Here is an 11,583-nt window from a genome sequence, read left to right as displayed (position 1 = left end):
GGGTAACAGGTCGTCTGCACAGTACGTCGGCAAACCCATTCAAATGAATGGGCAGATGTTTGCCGACGTATTGTAGCCCTATTTTCAGACGTAAAACGAGGCATAATACACCTCGTTTACGTCTGAAAATAGGTCGTGTGAACCCAGCCTTAGGCGAGATCACAACACAAACTTGCATGCGTTATGATACCTGCGATAGTAGTACACGTGATGTCATGTGATCCCATGGGAATATATTACATGCAATATCGCCAAGCGTTTTCCTGGGCACACGCATGTGCCATTATTGCGCATGTATAAACACTGTGGGGAGCCGGGCCCTTAGGGCACATTCAGACGTGGTGGAATTGCTGTGGAATTCTCCAACGGCCGTTTTTTACATTTGTTTCAATAAATTTTTTGGAAAGTTAGTTCAGACGTTGCGGAAAACTCCGCTGCGGACCATAGGCTGCGGTGCGGAATTTTCCCTCCGCAGCATGCACTGACTGTTGCGGAGAAGAAGCGGAATTTCACTGCGGATTTCAGCCTTTGCAATGCAAAAACTGAAATCTGTGACAAGTCCGCTGTGTTTTCTGCAACGTCTGAATTACCTGTCAAATATGCAAATGTTGGTGCAGATTCGTTGCGCCAAATCTGTAGCAACATTTGCAGCGGAAAAATTCTGCCACGTCTGAACGTGCCCTTAGGGTATGTGCACACACACTAATTACGTCCGGAATTGACGGACGTATTTCGGCCGCAAGTACCGGACCGAACACAGTGCAGGGAGCCGGGATCCTAGCATCATAGTTATATACGATGCTAGGAGTCCCTGCCTCTCTGCAGGACAACTGTCCCGTACTGTAATCATGTTTTCAGTACGGGACAGTTGTCCTGCAGCGAGGCAGGAACTCCTAGCATCGTACATAAGTATGATGCTAGGAGCCCGGCTCCCTGCACTGTGTTCGGTCCGGTACTTGCGGCCGAAATACGTCCGTCAATTACGGACGTAATTAGTGTGTGTGCACATACCCATAGAGAAAAAACCAACATAAGGCCGGATTCACACGAGCGTGTGCGTTTTGCCACGTTTTTTGCGCGCGCAAAAGGCACTTAACAGCTCCGTGTGTCATCACATCTGCCCATTCATTTGAATGGGTTTGCCGACGTACTGTGCAGACGACCTGTTATTTACGCGTCGTCGTTTGACAGCTGTCAAACGACGACGCGTAAAAATACAGCCTCCTCAAAAGAAGTGCAGGACACTTCTTTGGACGTTTTTGGAGCTGTTTTCTCATAGACTCCAATGAAAACAGCTCCAAAAACGGACGTAAAAAACGCAGCGAAAACGGCGCGAAAAATGCGAGTTGGTAAAAAAACGTCTGAAAAGCAGGGTCTGTTTTCCCTTGAAAACAGCTCTGTATTTTCAGACGTTTTTGGTCACTACGTGTGCACATACCCTAAGGGTATGTTCACACGGCGGGGGTCCGTAACGGCTGAAATTACGGGGATGTTTCAGCCTGAAAACATCCCCGTAATTTCAGCCGTACCGGCATGTGCAGGCGCTTGAACGCCGCGTCAATTACGGCCGTAATTAGCGCTGCTATTCATTGGAGTCAATGAATAGCGGCTCCAATTACGGCCAAAGAAGTGACAGGTCACTTCTTCTACGCGGGCGTCTATTTACGCGCCGTCATTTGACAGCGGCGCGTAAATATACGCCTCGTGTGAACAGACAAACGTCTGCCCATTGCTTTCAATGGGCAGATGTTTGTCAGCGCTATTGAGGCGCTATTTTCGGGCGTAATTCGGGGCAAAAACGCCCGATTTACGTCCGTAAATAGGCCGTGTGAACATACCCTAAGGGAAAACAGACCCTGCTTTTCAGACGTTTTTTTACCAACTCGCATTTTTCGTGGCGTTTTTCGCGACGTTTTCGCTGCGTTTTTTACGTCCGTTTTTGGAGCTGTTTTCATTGGAGTCTATGAGAAAACAGCTCCAAAAACGTCCAAAGAAGTGTCCTGCACTTCTTTTGACGAGGCTGTATTTTTACGCGTCGTCGTTTGACAGCTGTCAAACGACGACGCGTAAATAACAGGTCGTCTGCACAGTACGTCGGCAAACCCATTCAAATGAATGGGCAGATGTTTGCCGACGTATTGGAGCCGTATTTTCAGACGTAAAACGAGGCATAATACGCCTCGTATACGTCTGAAATTTGGCCGTGTGAACATACCCTCAGGCATCACATAGTGGAATTTGATGCTGAAAATTAAAATCCAAACCCAGATAAATGCACGGAATTTCGCACTTAAAATGTTGTTTTTGATGCGTTTTTAGATGCAGTTTTGACATTTTGATGCAGATAGAGGGGCGGATTATCTGCTGCAGATTTTGGTGGATTTTTATAGTAAAATTATTAGATACAATTCTGAGATGGAAATGCAAGATAAATTGACATACTGCAGATTTTAAAATATGCACCGCACGTCGGTTTACGTGCGGAAAAAACCTGCAACGGGGTTATTTATTTTGCTGGTTTTATATTACACAGCGGATTTGCCTCAGGAAAATCCACACAGAAAATGCACATGTGAGGGTATGTTCACATGCAAACTCAAGAACGTCTCAAAGTACAGATTTTCACACGTTTTTTGTGGCACTCGCGATTTTCGCTGCGTTTTTTACGGCCGTTTTTGGAGCTTTTTTCAATGAAGTCTATGGAAAACGGCTCCACAAACGTCCCAAGAAGTGTCCTGCACTTCTTTTTCGTGGCCGTTTTTTTACGCGTAAAAAAACTATTTTTCAGGCGTTTTTCGGGCGTTTACGGCTCGAAAAACGGCCGAAAATAGGCCGTGTGAACATACCCTAATACGCATCGTGTGTGTGCAGGAATCATTTCAATAAGAATGTTTTTCGTTTTTTTTACTTTTACTTATTTTACTTGCTTGTGTCATTAAAGTTCCTTATAAATTTTACAAGTTACCGGTTTCCATACCTTTTATTTCTCGGCTAGTTTTGTGATCGGTACATATAAGTTTAAGTGATTTTCTTCTCCATAAAAATTACAAATATTAGATCAAATGCAAAAAATTGAGGCAATTATTAGAGACGGTCTTTAAAATATAATTGGGCATGGATAATGAAATATGCAAACTACATGTCCACATAATTGTTTTTCTATCAAGCCCAATAGAAGGCAGGGCTGGATACTGTCGTACCTAATAATGGAAAGTCTCGCCATACCTGAGAACACTGTGATCTTGCTGCTAAATTAACCTGTTCACTGCTGAGGAAGTAAAGCAGGCTTGGCCAGAAACTAGGCGTACTGCTAACCATCCCTGCCTACAGGGGCTATGCTAAACGCGTCATTATACAGACCTTTCGCAGTTAATTAGCAGCAGGGTGGGAGTGTAAATGAGGTGTTTTCTATATACCATTATGTCAGCATCCTTATAAAATAAAGCCAGCAGGACAAGTTTATATATATGACAACGTCAAAGAATGTGACACAACTGACAAGATACAGATGTAACGAAAAATAATTAGTCGTCTGTAAGAGAGAGTGCGTGTCGGAAAAGTGCTGCATAACGCCACATGCACACGATACGTATTACGCACAGACTTGCCGCACGGATTTCCCTTCAGCAAATCCGAAGCCTAATACAGTACCAGCAAAGTCAATGAGAATTCAAGTTATCTTATCTACACTTTGCATAATTTTTCCCGCATGTAAATTGACCTGCGGTGCCGGTTTTAAGATCCCAGGATGTCAATTTATCTTGCACAATATACTTTTTTTTTTTCAAACATAATTTTTATTGCCAAATTTTCCCATTTTTGTAACAGACAACACATAGAATACAAAGAACAGAAAAGATACATGGCATATAACCTTTTCCATATCATAGGAGCGGAAAAAAAAACAATACTTCCCCCTTTCCCAGAACACGACTCTGGCAAATACAACTATACAGCACATAGAATTAATCAGAACGATTGATCCCCACCAGCAGTCTCCAATCAAGATATGAGTTTCAACACCCCCAGAGTTCCTTTCAGAAGTTCCCTATGGTACCAGGCGGTGTGTCTAAATGGTGTAACAATCCCCGCTATCTCAACAGCTGTAAAATGTGATTTAATAAAGATTCTCCATTTAGTAAATAGTTTCTCGGCACCCGATTCTTTCCGGCTCTCCACCTCTATACGTTCCAAACCGAATAGCCCTTTCAGCTGAAACACGATCATATCAATACCCGGTGTGTCGGTCTCCAGCCATTTAGAGGGAAGATACCGTAGGGCCACTAGTAAAATTGTGTGTACCAGGGAGGGAGGAGATCTCGTTTCCCAAACACCGTCCTCTTCTGGTGGGAATGACATGGGAAGATTCGTCTTCCAATGATCTAGTATATATGTGCGCACCATCAGCCAATACCATTTAGTATGAGTGCATCCCCATATCCCATGCCAAAGATTCGTCAATGGGGTATCACATTTGGGGCAGGCAGTTATACGATCTGGGAATGATGGAGAAGGTAAGATGTCAAAGCCATATATAGCTGAATGCATTAACTTAAAGTAGGTTTCCCTCCATCTCTCATTCAATATGACATTCCGTATCGTTTCCCAACCTTCTAGAATGGCCTCCCCTATGTCCGGATCCTGAGTCCATCTTCCCCATGTTTTGAACATAGATCTGGGTCTGATTGGACCTATGACCTCATCTAGTGTATGTGTGGTGGCTTCTTTAGATAAATCCCTTAACCTAGACGTGCAAAACGATCGCACTTGGAGAAAATTACCTCCGGAGGACCTTAGTTTGTCCATGATTTCAGGTGCGGTAAGCCATCTTTTGTCATCTGCATGTATAAGATCACCTGCACATTTGACCCTCCCGGCCTCCGAAGAGGTAAAAATACCACCTCTCTCTACTCCCGGCGAAAATTCCGGATACTTTTTTTTATGACATTCAATGGCAAATGTATGCAACTGTATAGGAATAGAGTAGCATATGTCTGTCCATATATTTGGCTGTTTCTAACGGTCCGCTGAATGTAAACACCAAATGCAGTGTGAATTTAGCCTAATATTGACACAGACTGTTGCAGTGGCCTTGAATGTGATAACTTGTGTCTGTCCTGTAAGGTCATCATAAAGTCCTGTTCACACGTTCCGGCCTTGCAAGCATTGTGGCACGGCTTCCATGCCGAAATCTGCCTCCAATACAAGTGAAGGCGGTTTCCACTACCCCGTTCATACACAACGGCCAATCTCCATGCAGAGCGGAAAGAAAAAAGAACGCTACTTATTTATGTGAAATTCCCAAAAACAGGTAGCATGTTACTTTTTTTTCTTTCCGCTCTGTGAGGAAATCTGAGTGTCAGCCTTGGATTTCTGCCCCTGACCCTTTAGTTTATACATGTTGTCAAATACTTGACTTTATTGTTCTTAATGACAAGTATTTGAGAGACAAATGCTCTATGTTTTTTGACAAAAATATATGATCGTAGCCCCAATAACGTTTATCATTGCTCAAAATCTGATGCCCAGTGTGAGGCCCCATGCACACGACCGTAGTTTTCATCGGTAATTACAGGTGAAATTGGGGACCCAGTCATTTCTATAGGCCACGGACACCTTTCCGTATATATACCGATGTGCATCTGGGCCATAGAAATGATCCGCAAAATATACATGTCCTATTCTTGTACGCAATTGCGGCACGGACTCGCCCATAGAACTCAACGCCCACATGGTCAAAAAGTAAAACACGCCCAGTTGTCCATTAAGAAAGTCATTAGCATAAAGCTAAAATAGGTCATAACTCCGTCAAAAATTATCGTTTTTCTAAATAAAAAGCACTGCTGTAATCTACATTACAGCGCCAATCACATCATGTACAAGATAGGGCGCTTATAATGTGGTGACAGAGACTCTTTAAGTTGATCCAGAAAAAGGCTACAAAATTTATAGGACCGTGTGCGGTTCCCTGTACGGAGCAACACGACCTCCATGTGCTGCCGTATAGACTCTGTTGGGAGCAGTATATATGGAGATATGCCATCCGATGGACCATGCCGCGACAGAAAAAACCTTCCTTTGAAACTGGAGGCATAAGAAGGTATAGTAGAGACCCCATGTACCTCTTTAGGAGCTGCTCCGTACAAAACTGAGTGTGTATACATGAGGCCTAAGTTATAGTTCAATTTGCTGTTTAAGGGTATGTTCACACGAGGGCGTCCGTAACGGCTGAAATTACGGGGATGTTTCCGCCTGAAAACATCCCCGTAATTTCAGCCGTAACGGCATGTGCAGGCGCTTGAACGCCGCGTCCATTACGGACGTAATTGGCGCTGCTATTCATTGGAGTCAATGAATAACGGCTCCAATTATGGCCAAAGTGACAGGTCACTTCTTTGACGCGGGCGGCTATTTACGCGCCGTCATTTGACCGCGGCGCGTAAATTACGCTTCGTGTGAACAGACAAACGTCTGCCCATTGCTTTCAATGGGCAGATGTTTGTCAGCGCTATTGAGGCGCTATTTTCGGACGTAATTCGGGGCAAAAACGCCCAAATTACGTCCGTAAATAGGCCGTGTGAACATACCCTAACCGGGTTACAAAGCATCAGTGCCACATGTAAGACTGGAAAAGGATCCTATAAAGAGTAGTGTAGAGGAAAGCTTTATAATTCATTTTTGGATCTAATCCCAGTTTTGCTGGGAATAAATAGATGCCTGTGGCCGCTCTGCTATGTTATTATGTTATTATGTGTGTCTTAAAGAGAAAAAGCTTTTCCAACCTTAGACAACTAAGTACCAATGTAAGGATCCTTTAAATTGTTTAAGAAAGTGCCCAAAACGTTCAAGACAGTCCGTGCTTTTTGCGCAGTGTTTGTCCGTTGCGTAAAAAGTGCGACATGTTCAATATCTCAGCACTTCCGTGCGTATTGCCTGTTTCGCGCAACAACTATCAAAAGGATGAATGCAAACAGAAGAGCACCACGTGCTTTTCTGTTTACAAACATCCAAATGGCGTGTCATAATGATGGCGGCTGCGCGAAAAGCACGCAGCCGCGCACCATATGCTGCTGCCACACGGAGCTGTCAAGTGGCTTTTGCGCAGGCAAAACGCTGCGTGTTTTGCGTGCGCAAAAACGCCACGTTCGTCTGAATCAGCCCTAAGGTAGATCCTGTGATGCCAGTGCGGCGTGTTATTGACTCTCATTTTCTCACTGATTCCATGACACATTGTAAGGGTTTGTCAACACGTTACGGAATTGCTGCATATTTTTCCTCCGGAATTGTGGACGCAAAATACACAGCAGAATACAGTAGCAGCAAAGTGGGGGAGATGTAACAAATCTCATCCACATGCTGCGTAAAATTTCCGACCAGAAATTGACTTGAGACGCGTATTTTTTGTACCGCAGCATGTCAATTCCTGCTGCGGAAAGTGGACAGAATTGCTGCGTTTTTCAGAGGAGACGTCTCCTAACATTGAGAAAAACGCTGCAAAATCCGCACCATTTTCTGCAGTAATTCCGTTATGTGTGGACAAGCCCTAAATACAACCCAAAAGACTTCTATGGGTCAGACGAATGCCAAAAAATATGTCCTATTAGCAGACATATGGCTGGTTATGTCTGGATACTATTGAACACTGCAGACTGATTAACAGTACATTTGGACTCCGCAATGTGAACAGAGCTTTAGCTATGTCTATATCCAAGTGCAGAAAGACATATAAGCAGAGGGGGGATGGGGCACCTGAAAGAAAAACCTTAGGAAATCAGGGCATTTTCTGCATAGCAATTCCGACTGATCTATAGTTTAAACCTTTTTATATGAAACCAAACGCTTCTCTTCTTCCCTCCTCCCAACCAAATGTCCAGGAGACTGGAGGACGATAGCAAAGCAGGAGAGTCTCCTAAACAACCCGGCGTCTGTCCAGCAGTCATACGTGGCTAATGCTGAATAAATAATCCTTTACGGCCTTGTTCATACAGTGCAGATTTGCTGCAGATTTCTCCTAGATTTTGTAAGATTTAGATCCAGGAGAGCAGACCTATAAGACCGTCCTTTATATTTTTCTTCTGTTTAGGTTCAGCTCCTGGTTCTGCACAGTGTGAACAAGGCCTACCCGTGCTGAAATTGACGTGTGACTGGCAGCACATTAGTTGCTTTATCTCATTTCTAGCAATACAGAAGCGCCAGGTGCGCTTTTTTTAATTTAAACATTGCTACCACTGTTATGGGGCCACTGTGGCTGTCAATATGGGGGCGCTGTGGCTGACCATGTTATGGTAACACTGGGACTGTCCTAATTGGGGTACTGTGGTTGTCATTATAAGTGATTTTTATTGCAGGGCTTGCTCTGTTATTATGGTACTATGACTCGTTCTATTATGTGGGCACTATGGTTGGTGTTGTTATGGGGGCACTGTGGGTGACATTATGGGGCATTGTGGCTGGCTCTGTTATAAGGACTCTATGACTGTTACTATAGTTGGTGTTATGGGGCACTATGGTTGGTGTAGTTTTGGAGGATACTATGATTATTGTATTTATGGTGGCACTATGGTTGATGTAGTTATGGGGGCACTATGGTTGGTGTTAAGGGGCACAGTGGTTGGTGTAGTTATGGGGCACTGGTTGGTGTATTTATGGGGCACTGTGGTTGGTGTAGTTATGGGGGCACTATGGTTGGTGTTGCTATGGGGGCAGTATGGCTTCCAGTTTAATTGGGGTTAAGGTGTGTGTCATTGGGCATTGTGGCTTGCACTATTATGAGGACTCTATGGCAGGCTCTGTTGGTCAGATATTGTGAGGATTTGAGTATGTGCCACTCATGCCAATATAGTCTTACATGTAGCCCAGCATGCCTAGTTGCGTACAGCTCCGGGTCTGCAGGTAGGGGAGATGCCCTCCTCATACATGCCCAGCCTGCTGTTGTGAGTGCAGCCTCCCCTTGATGTCCGGGCAGGTCTGAGGTGGCATTATTAGTGCCCATTCTGCATCACCACATCCTTATTATAGTAGCTGTGGAGCAGCAGCCACCAGTGCGCGGCTCCTCCTCCGCCATCACCGCCTCCCTCCTCAGCTATTCCAGTCTGCCAGGTCAGCCGCGGCTTCTTCCTTGTGGCGTGATCCCAAGCTGAGCCCGGCTCAGACCTGCCCTCCTGTACCCTGCTGCAGCCACCCTCCTCCTCCTCCTCCCTGCCCGGCTCCAGCTGATCCAGTCCCTCTGCAGCCCGCACCACTGAACAGACACTGCTCTGCAAGATGGCGGGGTCCCTGGTTGAAAGGGAGACGATGGTAAGTGGCTTCTGGGGGTAGAACAAGACATGGGTGCTGGGTATGGTACAGGAATCACACAGCGTGTAGGGGGAGGGGCCCTGCTTGCCAATCTTACGTGCCACCTCCACTGCGCCAGTCACCCCTTTGATCTTCTGCCCCAGTACCACGTCCTCACCAGTAACCTGTTACCACTGGAGGAATGAGCCTTCTAGACACATTACACAGCTGCCTGTACTACTGTCATGTCACGATATGTCAGGCTTTATAATGATTCAGTCACAATATCTATCTATCTATCTATCTATCTATCTATCTATCTATCTATCTATCTATCTATCTATCTATCTATCTATCTATCTATCTATCTATCTAATCTAGTGTATATATAGCTATATATATTAAATGACATTATTTTCCTTTTAAAGCCTGAAAATGACGCAAAATAATTCACTGTATTTCAATGATCCCTGAGTGAGGCCAACACGTTTCTTAATCGTGCCAAAACTCACCGCATGTTTTGCAATGCGATTTCATGTGTTCAGCGCAATTGTAGTAAGTAGAGGGAGGGAGTGCGACATCACAGCCACATGACATTGCACGTCCAGGCGGTAGAGGCAATATTGTTCTGCGTTCTGATGTGACCGAGTGATATATCGCCCAAGAAATGGTTCTAAAAACGAAGGTGCGGTCACACGTAGCGTATTTGCCGCATATTTCTGCCGAGTAACAATCTTTACAATGTAAGTCTACGGGAAAAATATTCCACAATGCATTAGAAATCTGTCAGCGTTGCAGTCTTCCATTGGACATCGTGCAGTCTCCCGCAGAGTATTGCTACTCTGCAGAAATGCACGGAAAATACACACTGCCGTACCTGAAAATGAATCGAAATGCATAAATTGTTATCCACACGACCGCAATTTTTATAAAAATACTGATCCATTTATTTCTATGGGCCACAGACACCTTCCCGTATATTTATGAGTAAGTGTCCGGGCCGTAGAAATGACCCACAAAAAATAGGACATGTCCTATTTTTTTCATTTATGGACCGTGCTCCTATACTTTATAATGTGAGCGCGGCCCGCAAATGCAGGTGACAGCCCACGGCCCGTCCATGGAGTATTTACTGACCGTAAATACTCCACGAACGTGCACATGAGGCCTTACATTGCACATGTGGGGAAAACACCGTTGTAATAATGGCCAGTGTGAAGTCCTATAGCTGAACGGTATATGTGGTGATGTATACAATGACAGGACCATTGTGTCTTTTATATATTGTTATGGAGGCAATTGTGAGGCCGTGATAGGGAATTGTTATCATTGTTGTGGTAGAAATCTGTACATGTATGGAAGGGGAGGACAATTATTTAACCCAATAATGACACTTCTTGGCACTAGGCACTATGGTGTCCTTCCAGCTGACTTTCACCAAACACTTGTTTCGATTTACTAAAGTTTGACACCATTTTTCTGGTGAATAATGCCCGGTACAACAAGGCTAAACGAAATACTTATGATTCATGCTTCCATTAAGTTTTTCGTAGTATCCGCCAAAATTACGTGGGGCATCTTAGTCGGGCAGCCTCTGCCAGGTTTGAGCAGGTGTATATTGTAGATTCCACATTTTATTCATTGTGATATTTCAAACCTGCGCCAAATTCTCATCCATCCGTATGCGAATTTGTGAATTATGCGCCATTATTATAACAGAAAAGTGCCAGCAAATAATTATTTTTGTAAATATGCCCTAATGTGAACGTTTGACAAGAATGTATCCGAACCATGCAGATTGAGATTGAGGTAGCTGAGCTCCTGGTGGACCACGTATGTCAAGCTCTTAAAAAAACACAAAATACTTTGGCTTTGTTGTTGCTGTGTTTTTTGCCTGCGATTTATTTGTCCGAGAATTTTACTATGCTGAGAATGTCACTTATTTTATTTTTGTTTACAGACCTAAGGCATTAAATGATCCTTTGTATTTTCTTTTGAACAGCACAAAATGTTTGAGGGTTTTGCATAACATTTTGTAAATTTGTTAAAAATGTTTTTAACAAAATATATTATACAAAAATGCCAAAAAGTGATGAAAATCTGTGTCTGAAACACTGCAAAAAGGCCACTTGTTATCATACTCTTAGGGTATGTTCACATGGAGTGTTTTCAGACGTTTTTCGGGCTGCAAACGTCCCAAAAACGGCTGAAAAATCGGAAGCAGAACATCCAAACATCTGGCCATTGATTTCAATGGGAAATACGGTGTTCTGTTCCGACGGGGCGTTTTTTTACTCCTCATTTTCC

General features: G+C 44.0%; 1 protein-coding gene across 1 annotated transcript in view; it reads left to right on the top strand.

The window, feature by feature from the left end:
* Window positions 1-8,939: 8,939 nt before the first annotated feature.
* Window positions 8,940-11,583, top strand: part of LGALSL (galectin like) — a 35,712-nt gene continuing 33,068 nt past the window's right edge. The window contains exon 1 of the mRNA XM_075863135.1: window positions 8,940-9,297. Within this exon, the coding sequence (XP_075719250.1) occupies window positions 9,265-9,297 (33 nt within the window). The 5' untranslated portion in view covers window positions 8,940-9,264. The remainder of the gene's footprint in view (window positions 9,298-11,583) is intronic.

This window comes from Rhinoderma darwinii, chromosome 4 (assembly GCF_050947455.1).
Source record: "Rhinoderma darwinii isolate aRhiDar2 chromosome 4, aRhiDar2.hap1, whole genome shotgun sequence".
NCBI classification, from domain to species: Eukaryota; Metazoa; Chordata; class Amphibia; order Anura; family Rhinodermatidae; genus Rhinoderma; species Rhinoderma darwinii.
This window is presented reverse-complemented; position numbering and strand designations above follow the sequence as displayed.